Source organism: Mauremys reevesii, linkage group 26 (assembly GCF_016161935.1).
Source record: "Mauremys reevesii isolate NIE-2019 linkage group 26, ASM1616193v1, whole genome shotgun sequence".
In the NCBI taxonomy this organism is placed as follows: domain Eukaryota; kingdom Metazoa; phylum Chordata; order Testudines; family Geoemydidae; genus Mauremys; species Mauremys reevesii.
In genome coordinates, this window is record NC_052648.1 from 8,820,358 (window position 1) to 8,838,759 (window position 18,402).

General features: G+C 46.6%; 1 protein-coding gene across 1 annotated transcript; it reads left to right on the forward strand.

Moving 5' to 3' along the window:
- Positions 1-17,099: 17,099 nt before the first annotated feature.
- On the forward strand, positions 17,100-18,188 carry LOC120391735 (3-galactosyl-N-acetylglucosaminide 4-alpha-L-fucosyltransferase FUT3-like). Its single transcript, XM_039515768.1, has one exon. It carries the CDS (start codon positions 17,100-17,102, stop codon positions 18,186-18,188), a length of 1,089 nt encoding a protein of 362 aa, XP_039371702.1.
- The last annotated feature ends 214 nt before the right edge of the window (positions 18,189-18,402 follow it).

Sequence of the window (18,402 nt, forward strand, 5' to 3'; positions counted from 1 at the left end):
AGGCCTGGGGCTCAGAGAAGCAATGGTCTGGGCCCCCAGAGAGGGCCTCCAAATTCTGAGTCCTAGATTTGATCCCGACGCTCAGCCTTTCTAAGGACCAAGCAAGGGAGATCGACTTTGAACTTGGCAACGTGCCACTCGGTGAGCAGAGCTGCCGTGGCCAGTTGCCACCTGCTGAGAATAGTTCTCTTATCACTGGGTGCGTCTGATGTTAGCTAGGGAAGGGGTCAGCTAGAAGACTGTATTAGAGGCTGGAACATACACCAGCCAGCCATAGACACTAGATGGCTCGGGCGATGAGGTTGGATAGCGTCAGGGCCTTTCACTCTAGGTCATTGGTTTAACCGCACACCAGCTCAGCTGGGCTGTTGGATGGCTGGTCAGTGACCCTCTATGTGAAGAGAGACTGCTGGAGGGGTCTCAGGCCAGCTGAGTACGCTAATGGCACCCACCGCGGACGTATGCATGTCCTCCGTGGTGTGTACTACTGGCCCCATGGCCCTTCTGTCCTGATGATGCAGGGGCTGCAGGGCCAAACCCGAGTAGTGCTGTGACCCTCGGGTACCAGGTCACAGTGCCACTCACTCATTTTTAACCCATCATGACAGAAGACGGTGGGGCCAAACCTCAGTGGGCAGTGGGGCGGCCGGAACTGCTCTTCCTTGCCGCTGCCATGGGGCCAGCTCCCTCCAGTGGCCTGTTCTGCCTCACCCGCTTCCAGCAGCCCGCATCCCTCTGCTCGGCCTGCAGGACTTGCACAGTGGCAGCCTCAAGACCTGCTACAAGCCCGAGGAGCTGCGTCGAGGGCCCAGATGGGCGAGCCATCCAGGGGAGGAGTGGTAGGGAGACCTGGGGCATGATAGGGGGGTGCCCCTGAGCCACACCGGAATTCTTGAATCCTGATTTGTCTGCTTACCTCTTCGCTATTATTTAGCCAAGCTACCGCTTGTTACCTCTGTCCCCCTAAAAACCAACCCAGGGTCACACTTGTATTAGTTTTATTACAATGTCGCTGTTAGGTCAGATAGAAAAGAGATGGAGCTTATTCATACACACACACATTCACTGCATTCAGACCCTCATGCACCCACACACTTACACAGGCGGAGAGCTACCGGAGACAGCATGGAGGCCGAGAAGCCGAAGCATGGTAGATCTGGGGGTGTCCGCCTGTGGTCATGAATCCAGGCTGCTGAGCAGGTCAAGAAGCAGCAGCTGCTTCTATGCATGGCTGCTTCCTTTTGCTGGAACTGGGTGGCACCTGTCACGTACACTGAGTTTTCCTTCTGTGTTCGTCACCGCGAAGCATTCCCAGACCAGTTCCTTTCATGCATACCAGGTTCTTCTTTTCTTTATAGCACTTCGTGATTGCCTTCTCAGGGCAGGTTATATTAGACACACCTGGCTCCTGGCTCCTTTCTCCTTGCAGTTCCTCTCCGCGCAGTCCCACATACACTCCCTTGTTCACAGTCCCTTGTTCACACTCTCTCTGATTGCAAGATGGGATGTTACACAGCTTGGAAGTTCATACAAGTGGTAACTTGAAAAGGTTACAGAGCTTGCAAAGGTTACAAAATTTAAAAGGCTATGCTCACAATAACTGACATTACAAAGTCTGCAAAAAGATTGCGGAACTTAATGATACAAGTGACAGCTCTTACAATCACATTTGGGCGGAGGTTTTACATAACACTGCTGTGGCTCACAATGTGTAGAAAATCCAGCCGCCCCACAAGGGACTTAAGGGGGTCTCAGGTCAGCTGAGTATGCTAATGGCACCCACCTCGGACTATGCATGTCCTCCGTGGTGTGTACTACTGGCAGAACTTCTGACTTAATGCAGAACCTCTGCCTCATAGCACCAGGCCCAGTCGCTGGAAACTGTTCACCAGGATTGTGGAAAACAACAGCTGTTTGTCCACATGGTGTCCTTTTAGCCAGCACAAAACTGCCTTTGGCCCACAACGGTATGTCTCTGCTGCAGTCGGGAGGTGCGATTGTGGCGTGTGTAGACACGGCTGGGCTAGCTAGGTCCAAGCTAGCTTGCGTTACAAGAACAGCAAAGCTGCAGCAGCTGTTGGACTAGCCCCGCCCACTTGATCAAAGCTAGCTGGGGTATGTCTACAATCGTGTAGACCAGGGGTCGGCAACCTTTCAGAAGTGATGTGCCGAGTCTTCATTTATTCACTCTGATTTAAGGTTTTGTGTGCTAGTAATACATATTAACATCTTTAGAAGGTCTCTTTCTATAAGATATAACTAAACTATTGTTGTATGTAAAGTAAATAAGGTTTTAAAAATGTTTAAGAAGCTTCATTTAAAATTAAATTAAAATGCAGAGCCCCCCCGGATCAGTGGCAGTGTGAGTGCCACTGAAAATCAGCTTGCGTGCCACCTTCGGCACGCGTGCCATAGGTTGCCTATCCCGGTGTAGACATACCCCAAGATGCAGGAGACCTGGCTTCTATTCCCAGCTCTTCCACTGACCTGCTGGGTGACCCGCTCTGTGCCTCAGTTTCCCCTCCCACCTTTTGCCTATTGTCATGTATTTAGATTGTAAGTTCTCTGTGGGCAGGGACTGTCTCTCGGGGTGTAGGTGTATAGCACCTAGCTCAATTAATGATCTGGATGAGGGGATGAATTGCACCTTCAGCAAGTTTGCAGATGACACTAAGCTGGTCGGGGAGAGGTAGGTACGCTGGAGGGTAGGGAGAGGGTCCAGAGTGACCTAGACAAATTAGAGGATTGGGCCAAAAGAAAATTGATGAGGTTCAACAAGGGCAAGTGCAGAGTCCTACACTTAGGACGGAAGAATCCCATGCACCACTACAGGCTGGGGACCAATTGGCTAAGCAGAAGTTCTGCAGAAAAGGACCTGGGGGTTGCAGTGGACGAGAAGCTGGATATGAGTAAACAGTGTGCCCTTGTTGCCAAGAAGGCTAACGGCATATTGGGCTGCATTAGTAGGAGCATTGCCAGCAGATCGAGGGAAGTGACTATTCCCCTCTATTCGGCACTGGTGAGGCTACATCTAGAGTATTATGTCCAGTTTTGGTCCCCTCACTACAGAAAGGATGTGGAGAAATTGGAGACAAACCAGTGGAGGGCAACAAATATGGTTAGAGGGCTGGGGCACATGACTTACGAGGCGAGGCTGAGGGAACTGGGGTTATTTAGTCTGCAGAAGAGAAGAGTGAGGGGGGATTTGATAGCTGCTTTCAACTACCTGAAGGAGGGTTCCAAAGAGGATGGATCTAGACTGTTCTCAGTGGTACCTGATGACAGAACAAGGAGCAATGGTCTCAAGTTGCAGTGAGGGAGGTCTAGGCTGGATATCAGGAAACGCTATTTCACGAGGCGGCTGGTGAAGCACTGGAATGGGTTCCCTAGGGAGGTGGTGGAATCTCCTTCCTTAGAGGTTTTTAAGGCCTGGCTTGACAAAGCCCTGGCTGGGATGATTTAGTTGCTGGTGGTCAGGGCCGATTCTAGGCACCAGCAAACCGAGCACGTGCTTGGGGCGGCACAATTTCAGGGGTGGCATTCTGGCCACCTCTTTTTTTTTATTTTTTGTTTGTTTGTTTCAGCAGTTGCGCTCCTGGAGGTTTTGGGTTTTTTGTCACTTGGGGTGGCGAAAAACCTAGAGCCAGCCCTGGCGTTGGTCCTGTTTTGAGCAGAGGGGTTGGACTAGTTGACCTCCTGAGGTCCCTTCCAACCCTGATATTCTATGATTCTATGAATAGGTCCCCAATCTCAGCCGCTAGGTGCTACTTTCCTACAAATAATAACAGAGTCACAGAGAAGAGGGAAGCCCAAGAAAATCCATGCAAAATGGCTGGCTGGCTTGCCATGGAAGCAGGGCTGATGCAACCATTTAGGTGACCTAGGCGGTCGCCTAGGGCACTAGGATTTGGGGGGGCGTCATTTTCTTCAGCAGCGACCGTGGCGGCTGGCTCTTCGGCCACCCCGGTCGCTGCTGGCATTTAGGCGGCGGGAGCTGGGGCAGGGGAGCACAGGGAAGGCCGCATGCAGCAAGTAAGGGTTGGGGGGCGGCACGCAGGGGAACTCCCCGCCCCAGCTCACCCCTGCCCCACCTCCTCCCTGAGCACGCTATGGCTGCTTCACTTCTCCCGCCTCCCAGGCTTGCGGCGCCTAAGCTGATTGGCGCCGCAAGCCTGGGAGGCGGGAGAAGTGAAGCGGTGACGGTGTGCTCGGGGAGGAGGCGGAGCAGCGGTGAGCTGGGGTGGGGGGGTGCCTCAGGGCCGAGGATGACGGGTGGGGAGCTGCTGCCAGGGGGCGCCTCAGGGCGGAGGGGGGGAGCGCCTCAGGGCAGGGGCGCGGGAGGGTGAGAGAGGGCGCAAGGTGGAAGTTTCGCCTAGGGCGCGAAACATCCTTGCACCAGCTCTGCATGGAAGGGGTTTTTAGTTAATTGCTGACTATCGTGCTGGAGACAGCCCAGCTCTTGTACACTTCTCGGACTGATGAGGCGTTTAACTTTCAGCCCAAATGAGGTCACTGAATGTGCACTCACCTGGACTGGACCTTTGCATTTAATATAGTAACGGCCAAGAAGGACAATTGCAATTTGTCTCCTCACACACATTAAATGACTTCTAGCTCTTGGTCTTTTTCTGGAGATCTGTGGTAGACCAGTGAAAAATGACCCTTAAGCCGCCTGAGCTGCTAAAGCTCTCAGTAATCCCTCCCCCCAAAACACACTCTACCCTCCTACGCTGTTCAGCTGAAATGACTCGTCTTGGTGCCATTAATCAACAGCTTTGGCTCCTGGATGCCTCATGGTCCGTGTATACTTGGGGAAACCCTGTCATTTATAAAACACCGGGACCTCACACAGTCTCCCATTCCCCGTGACCCCAGAGAGGAGGTTAATATACATTGTAAGCCGGCTGAGTGGGAAGGTTTGACTATTTATATGGCAGTCCATTAGCAGCCATATTTTAGCTCCCTTCTGTTGGAATGGATGATGGCCCCTATGGCTCTTGGTCCTATGTATAGGCCTGTGGATAGGTTGTTGCCTCAGAAAAAGAATGAGTTAGTCCTTTTTTTCTGGCCATCCCAGCTTGTGACTTGATTCCAGTGCATGTCGGCTTGGCAGAAGTCAATTTTAAAAATATGTGATAATGGATAATGTTGCTGTTTATTTTTAAGATTTTTTCTTCTTCTAGTTTTTATTTATTTCAATGTTTACAGTTGCTGGAAATTGGGGGGGGCGCATTAGATTACAAGGGGGGGGTCAGACAATAATTATTTAATGACAGTAGATGTAGAGATTCAAAAAGTTAAAGCCTCATAAGCATTAAAACACAAATTGTCAACATCCCATAAAATATACAAAGGAAATGTCCTTAAATCAAAGTCTGCTGAGCGTTCAAGCAGCGTTTCTCTTACTTTCCCTAGCTGCCACTTTCTGTGATCATTGATGCAAATTTTTTTGTCAGCTTGTGTATGAAGTTGAATTTTACCAATAATTGTCTAATCCTTTTAAACCTGTTTGTAAGTGCCTTCATGGGGAGAAAATGCCGGGCCTTAAAAGGCTCTTTAATGTAGCATAGAAAGTTATAACAAGAACCAATGGCTGGAATTTAAATTCAGATTAGACATAAGGCAAAACATTTTAACAGTGAGGTAGATTAATCATTGGAACAAACTGAAAAGAGATGTGGTAGAGTCTCGAGCTCCTGAAATCTTCAAATCGAGAGTGGACGCCTTTCTGGAAGATGAAGTTTACCCATGCCCAAGTTTTTGGGCTCAAAGCAGACATAATGGAAGAAATGCTCTGGCCTGTGTTATACAGGTCAGACTACATGATTTCGTGGTTCCGTTTGGCCTTAAAAATATGTAAAACTATTACATTTTGTTGGAGTTTAAACCTGACGTTGTCACATCCTTCCTGATATTACCTCACTTAGGGCTTGTCTACACTACCTGCCAGATCGGCGGGCAGCAATCGATCCTGCGGGGGTTGATTTATCGCGTCTAGTATAGACGCGATAAATCGACCTCTGAGCGCTGTCCCGTCGACTCCGGTACTCCACCAGAATGGGGATCACAAGCAGCATTGACAGGAGAGCATTGGCTGTCGACTCACCGCAGTGAAGACACTGCGATAAGTAGATCTAAGTACGTCGACTTCAGCTACGCTATTCACGTAGCTGACGCTGCGTATTTTAGATCGACCCCGCACGGTAGTGTAGACAAGCCCTAGTCTTTAGTACAGACTGTAGCTAGTTGCAATGTTTTAATCAAAACAGTTTATCAACAAAAACTGGCTTCTCTGCCAAAATGTTGTGACCATTTTTCAGACTGGTTGCAGTGTGCCAGTTTCAGGCCGGTTGCCGTTTTAATCCCCGCTTTAAGTGCAAAACACAGCTCAGCTGAACTGTGCCTTGGGAGCGGCACTTCCAGAGTAAAGATGAAATAGGGCTCATTAAAGATAAGCAACTGCCTGACAGAAACTTGAAAAAGGAACTTGACGGAATCCAGTCAGTTCACTGCAAAAGACGCATTTACACTAAGATCGTTTTACACGGCCCTTACACTGTAAAAGGTCATTCTAATGAGCTTAAATGTAATTTATGCAAATTTACGCCCCCTTCGGGCTCTGACTGTGAATGAGAATCTGGCCCTGTGTCTTTCTTTTACAAGAAAAGAACATTTGATAGAGTGGATTGAGGGTACCTCCGAGCAGAGAGACGATTCAGTTTCAGTACAAGTTTTTTTAAACTCCTGGGATGACAAAAAATGGGAGTGGAGAAAAGTGTTCAAGTGTCAGGCAGGCCAAGGAAAAACAAATGATGAAAGCGATGAGGAGGAGGGCAAGGGTATGGGGAGTGGATTGCAGGCATTTACTGGGCATTGTGAATGGCTCAGTTAATAGATGCTAATCAGCTGCAGCCCAAACAGTTTCACCCAGCAATTGATGTCATCTACCCACACCAAGCCCCTTGTAATAATTGTGCCCAGGACTGATTTGTTTGAAGATAACTGAGAGGCAACTCCCATGAAGAAGGACACAATTGGCTTGGCAACGATACCCAATGGGAAACAATACGTGATTGAAATGTACGGAGCTGCCTTCCTGGTGGCATGTGACGTAGCATCTCTTTGTTTGAATGGGAAGGGTAGAGCAGTGTATGGGTGTTGGGATTCAGAAGGCACATTCCAGATTTTCTTTAGCTCTTTACAGAGCAAGGAAGCAGGGGATGGATGGAACAGTCCACAGATTTCTGCCCTGTCATCTCCAGTGTCGGCCCACATGCCCCGCAGAATACAGGAGCCTGTGAAAAGCTGCCCCTCTCCACCCTCCTCTTCCCCCACCCTGCTTCTCTGCAGGATCCCTTTGTCATAGAGGAGTTGCCAAGGCTGATCGGCAACAGAGACTAGGGACACGCAGAACCTGGTGTTGGATCACTGCCCACGCTGGCTAATTGCCATTGATGGACCTAGCCTCCATGAACTTACCTAGCTCTTACTGGAGCCCTATTACAGTTCCACAGAGTTCCACAGGTTGACTGTGAAGAAATACTTTGTTTTAAATCTACTGCCTATTAATTTCATTGGGTGACAACCAAGTTCTTTTTTCATGGGAAGGAGTAAATAACATTTCCTTATTCAGGTTTTCCATACCATTCATGATTTTATGGATCTTTATCATATTTTTCCTCAGTCATCTCTTTTCCAAGCTGAAAAGTCCCAGTCTTTTTAATCTCTCCTCATATGGAAGCTGTCCCATACCCCCTAATGATTTCTGTTGCCCTGCTCTGCAGCTTTTCCAAACCCAATATATATTTTTTGAGATACGGTGACCAAATCTGTACACAGTATTCAATATAGGGTAGTACCATGGATTTATATAGAAGCAATATGATATTTTCTGTCTTACTATCTATCCCTTTCCTAAAGATTTCCAATAATCTGTTATCTTTTTTGATTGCCACTGCACATTGAGCAAATGTTTTCAGAGAATTGTCCACAATGACTCCAAGACCTTTCTTGACAGGTAACAACTAATTTAGACCCAATCATTTTGTATGTATAGTTGGGATTATGTTTTCCAAAGTGCATTACTTTGCATTTATCACCATTGAATTTCATCTGCCATTTTGGTGCCCAGTCACCCAGTTTTGTGAGATCCCTTTGTAACTCTTCGCAGTCAGCTTTGAACTTAACTATCTTGAGTAATTTTGTATCATCTGCAAATTTTGCCACCTCACTGTTTACCCCTTTTAAAAGATCATTTATGAATATGTTGAACAGCACTGGGCTGTTTAGTAAAAGAACTAAAAACGAGCCACCGTGGCTTAACAACCATGTAAAAGAAGCAGTGAGAGATAAAAAGACTTCCTTTAAAAAGTGGAAGTCAAATCCTAGTGAGGCAAATAGAAAGGAACACAAACACTGCCAACTTAAGTGCAAGAGTGCAATAAGAAAAGCCAAAGAGGAGTTTGAAGAACGACTAGCCAAAAACTTTAAAGGTAATAACAAAATGTTTTTTAAGTACATCAGAAGCAGGAAGCCTGCTAAACAACCAGTGGGGCCCCTTGACGATCAAAATACAAAAGGAGCGCTTAAAGACAATAAAGTCATTGCGGAGAAACTAAATGGATTCTTTGCTTCAGTCTTCACGGCTGAGGATGTTAGGGAGATTCCGAAACCTGAGCTGGCTTTTGTAGTTGACAAATCTGAGAAACTGTCACAGATTGAAGTGTCACTAGAGGAGGTTTTGGAATTAATTGATAAACTCAACATTAACAAGTCACCGGGACCAGATGGCATTCACCCAAGAGTTCTGAAAGAACTCAAATGTGAAGTTGCGGAACTATTAACTAAGGTTTGTAACCTGTCCTTTAAATCGGCTTCGGTACCCAATGAATGGAAGTTAGCTAATGTAATGCCAATATTTAAAAAGGGCTCTAGGGGTGATCCCAGCAATTACAGACCGGTAAGTCTAACGTTGGTACCGGGCAAATTAGTTGAAACAATAGTTAAGAATAAAATTGTCAGACACATAGAAAAACATAAACTGTTGAGCAATAGTCAACATGGTTTCTGTAAAGGGAAATCGTGTCTTACTAATCTATTAGAGTTCTTTGAAGGGGTCAACAAACATGTGGACAAGGGGGATCCGGTGGACATAGTGTACTTAGATTTCCAGAAAGCCTTTGACAAGGTCCCTCACCAAAGGCTCTTACGTAAATTAAGCTGTCATGGGATAAAAGGGAAGGTCCTTTCATGGATCGAGAACTGGTTAAAGGACAGGGAACAAAGGGTAGGAATTAATGGTAAATTCTCAGAATGGAGAGGGGTAACTAGTGGTGTTCCCCAAGGGTCAGTACTAGGACCAATCCTATTCAATTTATTCATAAATGATCTGGAGAAAGGGGTAAACAGCAAGGTGGCAAAGTTTGAAGATGATACTAAACTGCTCAAGATAGTTAAGACCAAAGCAGATTGTGAAGAACTTCAAAAAGCTCTCACAAAACTAAGTGATTGGGCAACAAAATGGCAAATGAAATTTAATGTGGATAAATGTAAAGTAATGCACATTGGAAAAAATAACCCCAACTATACATACAATATGATGGGGGCTAATTTAGCTACAATGAGTCAGGAAAAAGATCTTGGAGTCATCGTGGATAGTTCTCTGAAGATGTCGACGCAGTGTGCAGAGGCGGTCAAAAAAGCAAACGGGATGTTAGGAATAATTAAAAAGGGGATAGAAAATAAGACTGAGAATATATTATTGCCCTTATATAAATCCATGGTACGCCCACATCTCGAATACTGTGTACAGATGTGGTCTCCTCACCTCAAAAAAGATATTCTAGCACTAGAAAAGGTTCAGAAAAGGGCAACTAAAATGATTAGGGGTTTAGAGAGGGTCCCATACGAGGAAAGATTAAAGAGGCTAGGACTCTTCAGCTTGGAAAAGAGAAGACTAAGGGGGGATATGATAGAGGTATATAAAATCATGAGTGATGTTGAGAAAGTGGATAAGGAAAAGTTATTTACTTCTTCCCATAATACAAGAACTGGGGGTCACCAAATGAAATTGATAGGCAGCAGGTTTAAAACAAATAAAAGGAAGTTCTTCTTCACGCAGCGCACAGTCAACTTGTGGAACTCCTTACCTGAGGAGGTTGTGAAGGCTAGGACTATAACAATGTTTAAAGTGGGACTGGATAAATTCATGATGGCTAAGGCCATAAATGGCTATTAGCTAGGATGGGTAAGAATGGTGTCCCTAGCCTCTGTTCGTCAGAGGATGGAGATGGATGGCAGGAGAGAGATCACTTGATCATTGCCTGTTAGGTTCACTCCCTCTGGGGCACCTGGCATTGGGCACTGTCGGTAGACAGATACTGGGCTAGATGGACATTTGGTCTGACCCGGTACGCCCATTCTTATGTTCTTATGGGCCCAGGACCGACCCCTGGGGGACACCACTATTTACCTCTCTCTCCATTCTGAAAAGTGACTGTGGAAGTAGGGAAAGAATTAACAAGGATTTGAAGGGGATCTTAATGCATGTCGGTCAGTTAGCAAGAGTCAAGCTAGTAGTTAGCAAGAGTTAGGCCAGCTGTAACCCTAATGACGTGAGACTTGTAGAAGCGAGGATGGTGTGAGGTGAGAGGGAAAGAACTGTGTAAGAAGTTATTACGACCTTGCAACTGATAACCAAATATGTAGACTGGCGTCTCCTAGAAGTGAGAAAAATAAGATAGCAGGATGGCTTATGTATAAACAAAATGCAGTTGTTGCTCATTATTGTCTGTATTATTGCTACTTATTGTCTGTAATAAAGGTATAAATGCTTGCTGTAATTGTTTACCAGTTGAGAGACCTGTCCGGGACTGGGGCGACCCTGTGTCCTAGGGCACTCCCTCCCTCTATTGTAATTACTAGAGAAATAATAAAGTATTTGATTTTGCTGCACCCAAAGAAAAAGCGAGAACTGAGTTTTTCTCCGACAGACTGTTTATTCCCAAGCTTTGTTTCCTATCCTTTACCTGGAATGCCTGGCAATGCTTTCGGGATAATCTAAGGATCTTTAATTTAATTTAATTTAATGTCACGTCTTTTGTTATCTTAATTACCCTGCCTCTGTTTATAAAGTATCAGGGGGTAGGCGTGTCAGTCTGTATCCACAAAAACAACAAGGAATCTGGTGGCACCTTAAAGACTAACAGATTTATCTGGGCATAAGCTCTCGTGGGTAAAAAACCCACTTCTTCAGATGGATGGAATGAAAATTACAGCTGCAGGCATTATTATACTGACACATGAAGAGAAGGGAGTTCGCAAGTGGAGAACCAGTGTTGACAGGGCCAATTCAATCAGGGTAGATGTGGTCCACTTCCAATAATTGATGAGGAGGTGTCAATTCCAGGAGAGGGAAAATTGCTTTTGTAGTGAGCCAGCCACTCCCAGCCCCTATTCAAGCCCAAATTAATGGTGTTAAATTAAAAGCCAGTAGGAGAACACTTCAATCTTCCTGGACATTCCACAACAGATTTAAAAGTAGCCGTACTTGAACAAAAACACTTCAGAAACAGACTTCAAAGAGAAACTGCAGAAATAAAATTCATTTGCAAATGCACCATTTAAAAGCCATTTCCATTGGAATGACAACCCTTCAGCTTCAACATCCCTGGCACATGGGTCAGAATTAGAGGTCCCTTCCGACTGCTGACCTGTCCTTGGGCACATTCTGCAGCACTGGAACAGCTTAAGGGTATGAATCTGTGACCCGAAAACAGAGGGCACAGAGTTTGACAGGGATTCCCTGGGTCAAGTGTACAGTAGAACCTCAGGGTAATGAACACGAGTTATGAACTGACTGGTCAATCACACACCTCATTTGGACTTGAAGTATACAATCAGGCAGCAGCAGAGACCAAAAAAAAAAAAAAAAGAAGCAGCAAATACAATACCGTACTGTGTTAAACGTCAACTACTAAAAAAAAAGGGAAAGCAGCATTTTTCTTCTGCATAGTAAAGTTTCAAAACTGTATTACGTCAATGTTCAGTCACAAACTTTTGAAAGAACAACCATAACCTTTTGTTCAGAGTTACAAACAACCTCCATTCCCGAGGTGTTCGTAACGCTGAGATTCTACTGTATGTGCAATAATTCACCAAAGGATGGCATGTAAGATCTCTACTGAGTAGTCATAATCATTGCAAAAGGTATGTACAGATAACATTTAAGAAGTTATGTATTTATAGTGGAATTATACACTTAAAGCCTTAAAGTTTATGTCAGAGTCACCAGGAGGTGACATACCTCAGAGAGGTTGTGAGAGCCGGGTCATGGGCAGCCAGCTCTAGTGGTCAGAGCAAGACACCACAGTCACACAGCAGGAGTTTAGGAGTCATCTGGGTCAGGATATTGGGAAGTCAGAGTCAGGAGACAAACTGGAGGTCAGAAGCAGACAGCCCAGAACAGGGTGGAGCCCAGTTGTTCAGACAGCTTCTGGTTCCAGCTGATGGCTTAGGTAGGGCCAGCTGGCCAGTCAGCTTTGAATGTCTGGAGACCTTTCACCTACTACCAATAGCAGAAAAGGGTGGAAAGTGGGGATTTTTGCCCACAAATCTAACAAGTACACCACAAATGCGTACATATATGTCACTCATACGCACATAAATGTTAGCCTATGAGGGATGTGTACCCTAACCTTTCCGTGGGGGAAAGACAAATTTGGGCATAGGATTTCCGAATATGCCCTATAAATAGGTGTGACAATCCACCATTTGGGAGGCGATACATTTTCTTATCGTCTCAGCCTATATCTACACATCGATGCCCTTCCTCTCCTACGAAGGCTGTTAACTATTGACAGATTGTAATGTTATTTCTTTACAAAGCTGTAAGTATAAAGGAATCTAATTTCTGCTTTACCTTTAAAGCATCTAGTTTATAGAGGGTTAAACTTATAACCATTTTATCACTTCCTTTATCAAAGGTGTTAACACCCAAGTTCAGAGTGAATTTAGAACTGTGTATTATCATAAATATATCTCTTAAAGAACTGTGATATTTGTAACTTTGTAATCTCAAACTGCTTTTAACATTTTTACATTTACTTATTGTTTCATTGATTTTAAATAAAAGGTCTTGATGACTATTCCTGTCTCAGTGTAAGTTCCTGTCATATACCCCGAAACTCCTTGTATAAATTCTGTGAAGCCTGATTCAAGACGAACCTTATCTTCTGAGCACACATATTGGCAACCATATCCATATTATTAATATCTATTAATATCTATTAATATTACTAATTAATTAGAAATTTAATTACCAAATAAAACTAAATTAAGTGGATAAACTCCACTGACCCTATTAACCCACCCCAAATCAGGCTACAGGTATCACAACCTGCCCCTTTGTTTTCTGGCTCTGACACCTTTAAATGGCTAAGGAGCCCACCTGGCTGCCATTTTGTCAGACAGAGCAGATGCAACCTATGCCAGAGGAGATACACACTCTGCTCTCCTAGGAGAACTTTACTTTTGTTCTTTGTTGCTCCCTTTAATCCCTAGTGGAAGTTATCAGACACAGAAGGCCTGGTTCTCTGTTGTGACACAGTTCCTTTGCACTGCTCCACTGGCACAAAGAGACCATAAGGGGGTAACCATCTAGTTGGTAATTTCTTTGGCATGGGGGAATCCTGGGGGCAGGGCCGGCGTTACCAGGGGACTGAAGGGGGACATTTGCCCTCCCAAACAATCTTCAAGGGCCCCCAAATGAGAATGAGGCTCAGGATGCAGGCAAGAGAGAATCAGACCCAAAGCTTTAAAAAAGTGAAACATACTGTGCACTTTGTATCCTAGTAAAATGAGAACCCGGCTACACAGACTCAAAGGCAGAGTTAGAAACCAAGAGAAGGTTTATGTTAAAGATGGTTGGAAATTTTTTGTCAATTTTTTTTGGGGGGGGATGAAAAATGCCATTTTCGGGTCAAAGTATCAAACTGTTTCCCTTAATGTGTCTAAAGGCAGCAGTCTGATACTGCCCTTAATTATTTTTAAGTATTATGTCATATTATGGCACGGCCTAGCAGTCACGAATATTATGCATGACTATTGCGGACATGAAATAATGAAAATATTTAAAATGGAAAAAAAAATAGTCTTTGAAACAAAAATGTCAGAATTTCAAAATGAAAGTCTTCCAAAAATACATGTTTTCAGATGTTCTGAAATTTCAAAAATCTTTGTTTTCGTTGCAATTTGGACTAAAACCAAATTTTAAAATATCAAAATTTCCCCATCAATTGGAAATGTCAAATTTCAGCCGCCTTTGTTTAAAATGGGGTAACATCATTTTGGCAAATGCAATAAAGAGCAGAGAAAACACGTTTATTACCTGGCTCCACTATCCGGGGTCAAGAAGACGTAAGTAGAAGCCTATATGTCACAACAAGCATCTGACACACACAGCACTGAGGAAATCAAAGAACTGTCTCAGGAACATAAAATATGCATTGCATTTTAATCTTGCCACAGCTACCAGCCGTCCAGCCCTTTCAGTTGCTGCGATTGGGGTGAATTGTTTCTTTGTGCACCTGCCTGGCTGCAAGGGGCTGGCATGAAAAGGCCGTTCATGCATTAAATCAGGATGAAATGTATTTAAATGGACGCGTGGGCTGTTTGACTTGAATTACAGTTTCTGGATGGAGGCTGCACCTGGAAGGCGGTGGGGGCAGGAATCAGGCCTGGGATGTTCAGGAATTTGCTGCGAAGGGCTTTTAAATTCTTCGAATCCCTAAGGGTCAGGTCTAGAGGTGCCTTTTATCCCCTAGGCTTGACCCCAGGTACATTGTGCAGACTGGAGCAGCTTTTGAGGGTAGGAGTCTAACATGGAGGAGTATGAAAAATATCATCGAGTCGCCTCTTCTCCTTTCAGCTCCTGGGCTTCATGGGCCCTGCCCAGCTGAGCCTCCTTAATCAGCTGCCTCGTGGGTTAATGGGCCCAACTGGCCTGCGTTAAAACACGCAGGGTGAGTGTGGGGTAGTCACCCTACCACAGGCTGCCATTAAATATATGACTTTAATGGTGTCCACAGTTACTGTTCCGGCTTCGGGGGTTCAAATCCCAGTTGAACAGCTCACCTCTCGAGTGCTGGGAGTCACGAGGGGGTGAAGGAGGCGGAAGGCAAAAGCTTGAAAGTGACACATCCACGGCCTGAGACCCTGTCACTTCCTTGGTGACACATCAAGGCCTGAGACCCTGAGTGAGGTTTCCAACGGGGGTTTGGCAGCACATTGGAATCAATGGGAGCAGTGTGGTTAAATCTGCTCTTTAGCTTTGAGACTCGTGGTGATTAATAGTCTCCTTATCAGCCTAGGCAACCCCTCCATGGCAAAGGAGAAATGGAGAGCGGCGGCTCTGCACAGGTTCCCATGCTCAGTAGGGCCTGTGGGCTGACTCTGGAGCTGATGGCCGTACCGGGCAGAGCTCTGAGGACTGTTCCACCCATCCCCTGCTCACCTGCTCTGCAAGAGCCCTCGGGAGCTCAAGAAGATCTGGAATCCCAGCACATATGCATTGCTCCGTCCGTCCCTTTCAAAGGGAAAGGAGCTGCGCCACATCCAACCAGGAAGGCAGATCTGGTACGTTTCAATCTTATATTGTCCCTCTTTGGGTGCGGTTTCCAGTTCAATTGCTTCCCTCTTCTTTGCTGTCACTGCTCAATTATCTTCAAACATATCAGTCTTGGGAACAATTGTTGCGAAGGGATTGGCTGGGGATTTTTAAAGAGGGTGGGACTTTTATTTCCTGGAGATCTTGTTCCAGGTGCAGCTGACTGGCATATAGTAAACTGTTGGCCAGGAGATACATGAAACCCACTCCCTGTAACTTTGCCCTCCTCATTCTGTTTTGCATCACTTGCGTTCTCTTATCCTACCTGCCGCTTCCACTCATCTCACCAGAGCACTTACCGTCATCTCAGGAATTTGTCAGGACAGAAGCCAGAGGTGAGTCGCTTTCTTCACTGCTGTCTGGACTGTGGTTTGGGTGGCACGTTCCCTAATCACAGGCAGCCTGGGGATAGGGGCACTGGCCGAGGCGGCAGGCTCCCTGGGTTCTAATTCCCACTTCTGCCAGCTGTCTGGTCTATGACCTTGGACAAGCTGTTTCCCCCTTCCCTGCTGCGTCTGTCTTGGCGTGAGCTCTTCAAGGATGGGACTATGGCAGTGCCAGGTAGGTAGCACCAGGAATCCTGGACTCGTTGCTGCTGTATTGTCATGCAAATAAATTTCTAAAAAAGGGATGGGTGAAAAGTGGAGTAAAAGGCTGAGGAAGAAACTGAGGTGGGCAGTGGTGAAGGAAACCCCGAGGCCTTTGGAAGATCCTATGTAGCCCACCGGCGAGTGTGTGTTATAGCAGACAGCTATGGCTCACTTCTCAGCTCACGCTTTTAGTTCTGGCAGTTCCTGGTGTGTCAGCCAAAGGGGTGGTAGTCACATCTAAATTGGTGGGTGCTCCCACTGTATTTTGAACCAGAAGCCTGATGAAACTGAAACCTGGAATTACCCAATGGCTCCCTAAATCCCTCCTGCCAGCTGGAGTTGATTATCTCCATTTTCTGCCCTGAGGCTCCAGCTCCATTTACACAACTGGAGTGTTTGTCTGGGCGATGCCCTAAGCCGACATGAAAGAGTTTAATAACTTCACCTCCACGAAAGGCGGAAGCTATGTCTTAAGTTCTGAGAGCCGTAAGTTCTACTGAAGGAACCTGTAGTGTAGATGAGGTCTAAGGGGTTGGAAAGGACTAGCCATTTCAGTTTGCTCTGAGTAATTCCCAGCCACAAGAGCAGCATCATACCTCAATGAGGTTATTTCAACAGGGGCAGGTTTGGGAGGTGGGCCACCAAAGAACTTGTCTGCCCTTGGCTGTGAGTCTGCGAGTGATTCTGCTTCGTGTTGCCTCCTTTGGGCTTCAGATCTGTGACCACTTTCTAACAAGCGGTGCCAGTTCCTGGCATTGCTCCATTCCCCTTGTCCCCGCCATGTTTAGTTATCGCTAATCACTAATCCCTCCGTCATTGGTGTCTCCTGCATTCCCAGGCCAGCAATGCCGAGCAGCGAGCAGTTGAAAAGCCCAGCCTGCAAGCACCTCCTCCTCTTTATTCTCTCCCAATTCATACTCGCCCTCTGTTTGTTTACATACCTTCGGCCCTCCAGGGACCGAGGCCCAGAGCCCCAGGCTGGCAATCCCTCTGCACTCACAATCCAGCTTGGGAACAACCCCACAGCTCCACAGGCTGGTTCGGAACTGATCATCCTGCTATGGACCTGGCCCTTTGGGCAGCCTGCTGCTCTGCAAAAATGCTCTGAGCTCTTTGGCATCCGGGACTGTCACATCACGGCCAACCGCAGCTGGTACCACAAGGCCAATGCGGTGATTGTGCATCACAAGGATGTGTGTTCCAGCCCAAAGCAACTGCCCCAGGGCCCACGGCCCCCATCCCAGCACTGGATCTGGTTCAATCTGGAGTCCCCCAGCCACAGCCCTAACCTGCGCTTTATGGATAACCTCTTCAACCTGACCATGTCATACCGGAGGGACTCAGATATCTTCACCCCATACGGGTGGCTGGAGGTCCTGAGCCAGCCCCAGAACTTCAGCATCCCAGCCAAGTCCAAGCTGGTGTCCTGGGTGGTGAGTAACTGGAACCCAGCCTCCCACCGGGTGCGGTACTATGGGGAGCTGAAGAAATACCTCCACGTGGATATATACGGCCGACAGCACATGCCTCTGCCCCGGGACAAGCTCGTCTCCACCCTGTCTCAGTACAAGTTCTACCTAGCCTTTGAGAACTCGCTTCATGAGGACTACATCACTGAGAAACTCTGGTACAATGCCCTGGGCTCGGGGTCCGTGCCCGTTGTCTGCGGCCCCCCCCGAGAAAACTATGAGCGCTTTCTGCCCCCCGATGCCTTTATTCACATCGATGACTTTCCCAATGCTCAAGGGCTGGCCCAGTACCTTCAGGAGCTGGACAAGGACCCAGCGCGCTACCAGCGCTACTTCCAGTGGCGAACGTGGCTAAAACCGTCCGAGCGAAGTTCCTGGACCATCCGCTTCTGCAAAGCCTGCCGGGCCTTGCAAATGACAGAGACCTACCAGACCAGGACCAGTTTGGCCAAGTGGTTCCGCTAGGAGTTACATGCTCAGCTTGCTGGGTTTAGTACAGATCATTTCCGGCTGGTTCAGTTGCAATTAGCCAAGGCTGCTACGTTGCTTTGTACAGAGACATGCCTGCATTTGTTACAAGCTGGGTAGCCTTTGCACCAGGAATCGGCTGCTCTGCGCACCCCAACCCCTCTGCCGGTCCTCGGCTGCCTGGCTTCAGAAATCTGAAATTGTGAAATGC